Source organism: Schistocerca piceifrons, chromosome 10 (assembly GCF_021461385.2).
Source record: "Schistocerca piceifrons isolate TAMUIC-IGC-003096 chromosome 10, iqSchPice1.1, whole genome shotgun sequence".
Lineage (NCBI taxonomy): Eukaryota > Metazoa > Arthropoda > Insecta > Orthoptera > Acrididae > Schistocerca > Schistocerca piceifrons.
Window position 1 is genome coordinate 117,725,207 of NC_060147.1, and position 8,769 is coordinate 117,733,975.

Genomic DNA, 8,769 nt, shown 5'->3' on the forward strand with positions numbered 1-8,769 from the left:
ATGTCTGCCTATTACACATTACGATACTCTTCAACTGTCGGCAGTCTCTGTCAGTCAACAGACAAAGTCGGCCTGTACACTTTTGTGCTAAATGTGCCCCTTCAAATTTCCACTTCACTATCACACCAGAAACAGTAACCTAGGAATGTTTAGGAGTGCGAAAATTTTGTGTGCAGATGTATGACACAAGTGACACTCAATCGCCTGACCACACAAAGTCCGTGAGTTCTGCAGGTGCCCCATTCTGCTCTCTCACAATGTCTGACTACTGAGGTTGCTGATATGGAGCATCTGGCAGTAGGAGGCAGCACAATGCCCCTAATATGGAAAATGTATGTTTTTGGGGGTGTCCGGATACTTTTGATCACATAGTGTAAGCAATGTGATTGGTAGCAGAACAAAACAGATAATAGTCATGATACCAAGACTTAGCCACTTTCAGTAAAACATGTACTTGAAACATTGCATCACACACGCATTTACTGTCTTCTCAAGAAAGTTAGTCAGCAAAAGCATGGGTCATATTTACTTTCTATTCGCAATCCTAAAATATTCAATATATCACTTTACAGGTTGCTACTTTCATGTACAGTAACATACACTATATTGTCGGCTACTACTGTTATGATCTGTAATATATTCCCCCCCACATAATAGCTGAGTGAAGTATTTTAACAAGATACCAATGTTACGCTTTACCTTGTTCACTTGCAACATGAACTCTTTCTATTCATACTATTGCAACTGAAACTACTTTATCTTACTGTTTTCAAGCATTTAACTAACAACGTGTCATCAAAAAGTTTTACTGTAACACACTATGACTTCTGTCTAAACTTTATCCCTGCATAGCATGTGGTACAATGAGCCACAAGTCGTCCTAAATAAATGTAGCATCTTGTGCAAAGGGACTTCCAGTTTATAATGTCTGTGGTATAAAAAGTTTTGGTTTGCCTTATTTTAACACACTGACTGCCACATACTTAGTGATGGATGTTTGACTGCCAGGCCAGTCACATAGGATGTGGCTAAGCTGTGACCGGCAGCAGCCACATTGCAGTCAATGTCTTAACTTCATTTTTATTCTGAAATATGATGGGAATTGCTGGCCTTGATATCAATTTGCTCACTATTTTAGATGACAACAAAATGAGTTTGGGAAAAATTAAAAGTTTTGACATGTCACATTATTCACACATCTGCACAAATTCTTCCATAGGATAATTCAGCATTCACACGAATGGCTTGTTCACCTCTCTTTAGCCAGTGATCAACTAGTCATACCTACCTGAATCTTTGTATTGCTGTGTTTACTATGTCTCTTTTACCTCAAGTTTCACCAACAATGCAGGTCATTATTTACATCCTCTTATTATCTACTTAATTGCCATTTTTGATCTGAAGAGTGCTTTGTTACTCACCATATCATTTTTATGGAATGCTCCTGGGATAAAAGGTTTAGCTGATATACACCACTGCCCACAAGATGCCTGTACATATTGTATCAAGCTAGGACACATTCTTCTGGGAAGCTCCTTTCAAGTCCCTAACACTGAATAATTGTTCTCTCTGTCATCTATAATGCAATTGATCCGACTCTCTAGAGCAAAAAATTTACACACTGGCCAGGGCTATCACAGACCATCTGTAACATCAAATGTTAATTATAGAATTCCAAAATGGAAGGAGGGGGTGACACGGATAGAAAAATGGTCTATCTCATCATACTGGCCCCAACACACGTTAATATTTAGACCATTGAAAAACCAGTACCGAATAACACCATATACTTCACACAGCCAATGACTGGGATGCGGTTATCCAGGGCAGTGTGTCTGACGAGATCAAAGTAAGGCTCACTAAAGCCTTGGAGAGGCTGAAACAATACAAAATCCAGATCAGACTTGTTGCCTAAATGCACAGAAAATCAAACTCTTCATACCTAAACAGACATACATCCCGAGGGCTTCAGGTCCTGTCTGGTAGAGATCTAACCACACCTGGCAGGTGTTGCACTCTACAATGTGTGTGGATACTTCATTGGATTGATGAAACCTATTCCGACAGATAAGATCCAGCACCTGGATGTAATCGTTCACCTGAAAATTCAGTTGGAAGTAACGGCCCACAAATAGTCCTCTGCACCCACTACACGCCAGCTACCCAACGGCTGAAATCAGGAACAGCTTGCTCTGAGCAAAGAACAGACTTGTGTCAGTCCAAAGTGGAGATATGATCAATTTTGGAAAAAACCAACAGAACAACTAGCCACAGCTACAGCCTCCTTCCCGGCCATCACAAAAATTGCAGCTGTGCTGAGATTTGTTGGCTTCACCAACTCTCAACCAAACTGCCACATTCCAACTTAACTTAAGCCTTGAGCTTGGCTACGGGTCAGTCTGTCAGCATAGTTTTGTTTCATTTCACCAACGAAAAAGTCAAATTAACATGTTCTACTTTGCAATACATTTAGTTTTCTATTTTTCTGTTTGCTGCAAAGTTCCAAATGTGTATAACAGTTATATTCCCATAATTTGTATCTTTAAATAGTATTTTAATGCTATATATATATAAAAAAAAAAACAAAGATGAGGTGACTTACCGAACAAAAGCGCTGGCAGGTCGACAGACACACAAACAAACACAAACATACACACAAAATTCAAGCTTTCGCAACAAACTGTTGCCTCATCAGGAAAGAGGGAAGGAGAGGGGAAGACGAAAGGAAGTGGGTTTTAAGGGAGAGGGTAAGGAGTCATTCCATTCTCGGGAGCGGAAAGACTTACCTTAGGGGGAAAAAAGGACAGGTATACACTCGCACACATCCATCCACACATACAGACACAAGCAGACATATTTAAAGAAATATGTCTGCTTGTGTCTGTATGTGTGGATGGATATGTGCGTGTGTGCGAGTGTATACCTGTCCTTTTTTCCCCCTAAGGTAAGTCTTTCCGCTCCCGGGAATGGAATGACTCCTTACCCCCTCCCTTAAAACCCACTTCCTTTCGTCTTCCCCTCTCCTTCCCTCTTTCCTGATGAGGCAACAGTTTGTTGCGAAAGCTTGAATTTTGTGTGTATGTTTGTGTTTGTTTGTGTCTATCGACCTGCCAGCGCTTTTGTTCGGTAAGTCACCTCATCTTTGTTTTTTTATATATAATTTTTCCCACGTGGAATGTTTCCTTCCATTATATATATATATATATATATATATATATATATATATATATATATATATATATATATATATAAAAAAAATAGGGGAAACATTCCACGTGGGAAAAATATATCTAAAAAGAAAGATGATGAAACTTACCAAGCAAAAGCGCTGGCAGGTCGATAGACACACACAAACAAACACAAACATACACACAAAATTCTAGCTTTCGCAACCAATGGTTGCCTCGTCAGGAAAGAGGGAAGGAGAAGGAAAGACAAAAGGATATGGGTTTTAAGGGAGAGGGTAAGGAGTCATTCCAATCCCGGGAGCGGAAAGACTTACCTTAGGGGGAAAAAAGGACAGGTATACACTCGCACACACACACACATATCCATCCACACATACACAGACACAAGCAGACATTTGTAAAGGCAAAGGCCCAAACTCTTTGCCTTTACAAATGTCTGCTTGTGTCTGTGTATGTGTGGATGGATATGTGTGTGTGTGCGCGAGTGTATACCTGTCCTTTTTTCCCCCTAAGGTAAGTCTTTCCGCTCCCGGGATTGGAATGACTCCTTACCCTCTCCCTTAAAACCCATATCCTTTTGTCTTTCCTTCTCCTTCCCTCTTTCCTGACGAGGCAACCATTGGTTGCGAAAGCTAGAATTTTGTGTGTATGTTTGTGTGTCTATCGACCTGCCAGCGCTTTTGCTTGGTAAGTTTCATCATCTTTCTTTTTAGATATATATATATCTAAAAAGAAAGATGATGAAACTTACCAAACAAAAGCGCTGGCAGGTCGATAGACACACAAACAAACACAAACATACACACAAAATTCTAGCTTTCGCAACCAATGGTTGCCTCGTCAGGAAAGAGGGAAGGAGAAGGAAAGACAAAAGGATATGGGTTTTAAGGGAGAGGGTAAGGAGTCATTCCAATCCCGGGAGCGGAAAGACTTACCTTAGGGGGAAAAAGGACAGGTATACACTCGCACACACACACATATCCATCCACACATACACAGACACAAGCAGACATTTGTAAAGGCAAAGAGTTTGGGCAGAGATGTCAGTCGGGGCGGATGTACAGAGGCAAAGATGAAGTTGAAAGACAGGTGAGGTATGAGCGGCGGCAAATTGAAATTAGAAATTAGCGGAGATTGAGGCCTGGCGGATAGCGAGAAGAAAGGATATGCTGAAGGGCAAGTTCCCATCTCCGGAGTTCTGACAGGTTGGTGTTAGTGGGAAGATGGGAACTTGCCCTTCAGCATATCCTTTCTTCTCGCTATCCGCCAGGCCTCAATCTCCGCTAATTTCTAATTTCAATTTGCCGCCGCTCATACCTCACCTGTCTTTCAACTTCATCTTTGCCTCTGTACATCCGCCCCGACTGACATCTCTGCCCAAACTCTTTGCCTTTACAAATGTCTGCTTGTGTCTGTGTATGTGTGGATGGATATGTGTGTGTGTGCGAGTGTATACCTGTCCTTTTTTCCCCCTAAGGTAAGTCTTTCCGCTCCCGGGATTGGAATGACTCCTTACCCTCTCCCTTAAAACCCATATCCTTTTGTCTTTCCTTCTCCTTCCCTCTTTCCTGACGAGGCAACCATTGGTTGCGAAAGCTAGAATTTTGTGTGTATGTTTGTGTTTGTTTGTGTGTCTATCGACCTGCCAGCGCTTTTGTTTGGTAAGTTTCATCATCTTTCTTTTTAGATATATTTTTCCCACGTGGAATGTTTCCCTCTATTATATTCATATATATATATATATATATATATATATGAATTTTATGCTTGATGGATTTGCTATTTCATCAAAGATACTTTTACTTCTTTTTCACTGTACTCATTCCACACTGAAAACAGAATGGGAATTGCTTACCACACTAATGTAAACTTGGGTAAAAGTGTACTTACAGTACACCTGACTCACACATGGCACGCAGCAGTTGGTAACTTGAAGGGATGAATGATGGAAGGTAAGCACAACAAATCACGAGTAGGCTGTTGGTAACCCATTGGGACGCTCATTTGTAATTCCCATGTTTTGCAAATAAAGACAGCTGATATTTTGTTATATTAGGTTACAAAAGAAACAAATTATTGGAATGTGACAAAATCAGAAACAAAGCATACAAGTAGATCAGTGCAATACAAATGTATCTCTCCAGCTACACTACACATCAATATTATGGCAATCATATTTTCATGTTGAGACTGGTGTCACCAACTCCCAACCAAACTCACATTCCATCCTACCCCAGCCTCTGGCTTCACTATGGATCAGTCTGTCAGCAGATAAAAGGAATGCGGGTAAGCTTCTATGAACAGCATAGTGAATGCATTCTTGTAGCCAAGACAGTTACAAAGCTACAGCCCACCACAGTAGACCAAGTTATATGCTAACTACCTCCACATGTGACTAAGAGATTGAAAGAACGCAGGATGAGAAAGGAAAAGAACATGGACCAGGGAAAGGAATGAAAGAGCCTGGTAGAATTTTGCACAAAGCATAATTTAATTATTGCTAATACTTTGTTGAGAAACCATGAGAGAAGGTTGTACACTTAAAAGTGACCTGTAGACACAGGAAGGTTTCAGATAAGTAGCATGATAGTAAAACAGAAATTTGGAAACCACATTCTATATGGCAAAACATTTCCATATGCAGATGTGGACTCTGACCACTATAAGTGAGAAATCACAGAAGGCTAGGGAAATAAGGAGGTTAGACGTGCACATGGTGGGGAGGGGGCAAATTGTTTAAGAGTTTCATCACTACCATTAGGCAATGATGGACAAACAGTGGTAAGGAACAGAACAGAAAAGAAATGTGTATTCCAGAGATGGAGTAGTTATGTCAGCACAGGATCATGTAGGCAAAAAGTCAAAGCCCAGTAGTAATCATTGGATAACACACAAGATATTGAAAGGAGAAAATATAAAAATTCAGCAAATGTAGCAGGCAATAGGGAATACTGATTTTTAAAACAATAAAACCACACACACACACACACACACACACACACACACACACACACACACACACACACACAGGGATGTACCACAAATTGAAATACAATGATAATTAAGAGTGCATATAATTTAAAAACAGCCATACAAAACCAGTGTGCCATACACTACAAAAAAGTCTGCTGTACACAAGTTTTCAACAATGGTCCAGCGGAACAATCAGTTCGCTTAACATAATTTCAGCATCAATCAGATATAAATTCCAATTTGACATAAATACAAAGAGGATTTATCACTTAATGTACAAAATACAATGAATTAGAGTGTACACTTGTGTAATGTGAACCACAGAAATCTTTTTTAGCATCTCAGATGTTACCTGCAATATAACTTACAACAAAACTACACCATATTTGATGAACAAAATAAAATTACACAGAAACAACAAATGGTGTGCATAGTATCACATACATACATCTTCCACTAGCATACATTTTCTTTGGAAGTGTAGTTCACAAACCAACAACATTTTAACCAATGATTTGCTTCATAGTACAAATATTCTGAAAACAGTATGGGTAATGTCAATTTGCAGGTATCTGTCGGCAATTAAGGTTTTAGCCTTTATTTTTGAGCTCGGCCAACTACAATCTTATGTGTGTGTTCTACCGCCATTTTGAGAGTGGACTATCTACCCCCAGTTACCTTATTTTGTCAAAAATTGATTTCATATTTACATTTAAAAAAAAAAAATCACCCCAACACTAAATAAACAATTTTTCAGTGTGTATGACTGTTTACACACACATTAACTTTTTGATCTTCCAACAAGACAAGGCACTATTTCATATCCTGTCACTTTCACAGTAGCCTACCTATACAAAAAAAAAATGAAATTTTTATGTAGTTTGAAATCACATGTAAAAATGTCTAGATCAGCTCGATTTCAGTGAAAAATGTTTAGTATAATTTACCTTTCAGTCTTCTGAGATTACCAGTAACTGTGGAATGGCTATTTTAAATGCAGTCTACCTCAAAATATCAGGTACTGTGAGTAACTCTTCCTCAAGTACACCATTCAGTCATTACTGTCATCACTTTTCAGAAATTCCATGACAATTTTCTGCAATTGCTTGCTGAATGATAAGAATGAAAACTTTTCCATAACCCAATCCCTGCCCTGCAAACCCATTCTCTTGACAAGAGGCTTATTAGATACGAATTTGCTCATTGCTTCGGCGAATTTATCTGGTTCAGGTTCACAAAGAAAGCCAGTAACTCCATCAACTACTGTTTCTGTGGGGCCTCCACTGTTAACGGCTATTACAGGCTTCTTGGCATGCATGGCTTCCAGTGGCACAATTCCAAAATGCTCATTGGCTGGAGTGTACACCAAACAGTGACTATGATACAACAAAGATAGCTTAACGGAATCCGAAGGTGACTTAAAAAATTTTACTTTTTCCGACACTCCAAGCCTAACTGCAAGACACACTAGTTCTGTGAAGTGTTCTACATTCTCTTTCACTCTATTGTCATATCCTCCCGCCATAATCAAGAAGACATTAGACCACTTATCTTCATCAAGAATCGTCCTCAAATCTGCAAAGGCTCTTAGTACTAGAGACAGGTTCTTCTTACGTTCGTAACGATTGATAGACAAAAATAAAAAGGCATCATCGACAAGAAATGCGGGATCTTCTATGACTTCATTAAGCCGACGCGTCGCAGAACCTTCGAATAAGTCTGTGTTCACAGAAGGATACAGGACGTCGGGTGTGACTTTTGCCAGTCTTTTGAAAGTTGCTTTGAAGACACTGGCAGTAAACTTACTGTTGACAAGTACTTTGTCGGCCATTCCCGTAGTCACCTCTTCCAACCAGTCCAAAGGCGCTCTGTACATCTGCTTCAGGCGGCTGTCTCTGTAACTGAGTAGCTGATCTGGAAAGTGGCAGTAAAACACAACTTTCAGACCCCGGTAGCGCAGGATCGGAATACAGGCTGACACCTGGTCACAGAACACAAGATCTGGCTTGATTCCACTGAAGAAGACAAGATACATCGCTGCGTACATCATACGTAGATAGGCGAATACAGCGTGAAAGCGGCCATAAATACTACGGGGCAACCAGTCGCCTACTACTGTAACTTGAAAGCTTCCATCCTTCGTTTCAGCAAAGCAATGATTCGAATCATGGTGTGCAGTCACGAATTGAACGTCGTGACCTTCCTTCTGCAATGCCAAAGCAACATCAACGACCAATCTTTCAGCTCCTCCGATGCCCAAATCAGGGTGCAATACAACAATTTTACCCATACTTCACACCCACACCTTCACAACATTAACCACCTTATCTCAACGTCACGGTGCCACTGCCACATGTGTTTATATTTTTGAAGATCCAAGAGATTACTGTAAAAGATATGACAAAGAAGGTCAAAGTTAATGAAACACAGACATGTATTCATTGTCCATGGAGGTACCTCCATGCATTGATCTCTGCACGGGTGTTTCTTCTATGACGAGAATCTAAATGCCCATCCACACGCAACGATCGGTCTGCGCAAATGTCTGCGCACATCACATCTGCACAGACAGATCGTTGCGCGTGGACAGGAGTTTTGCACCAACCTG

The 8,769-nt window shown here is 40.2% G+C and overlaps 1 protein-coding gene across 1 annotated transcript; it reads right to left on the reverse strand.

Moving 5' to 3' along the window:
* Positions 1 to 6,246: 6,246 nt before the first annotated feature.
* On the reverse strand, positions 6,247 to 8,542 carry LOC124718892 (alpha-1,3/1,6-mannosyltransferase ALG2-like). Its single transcript, XM_047244540.1, has one exon. It carries the CDS (start codon positions 8,449 to 8,451, stop codon positions 7,213 to 7,215), a length of 1,239 nt encoding a protein of 412 aa, XP_047100496.1. The 5' UTR covers positions 8,452 to 8,542; the 3' UTR covers positions 6,247 to 7,212.
* Positions 8,543 to 8,769: the final 227 nt, after the last annotated feature.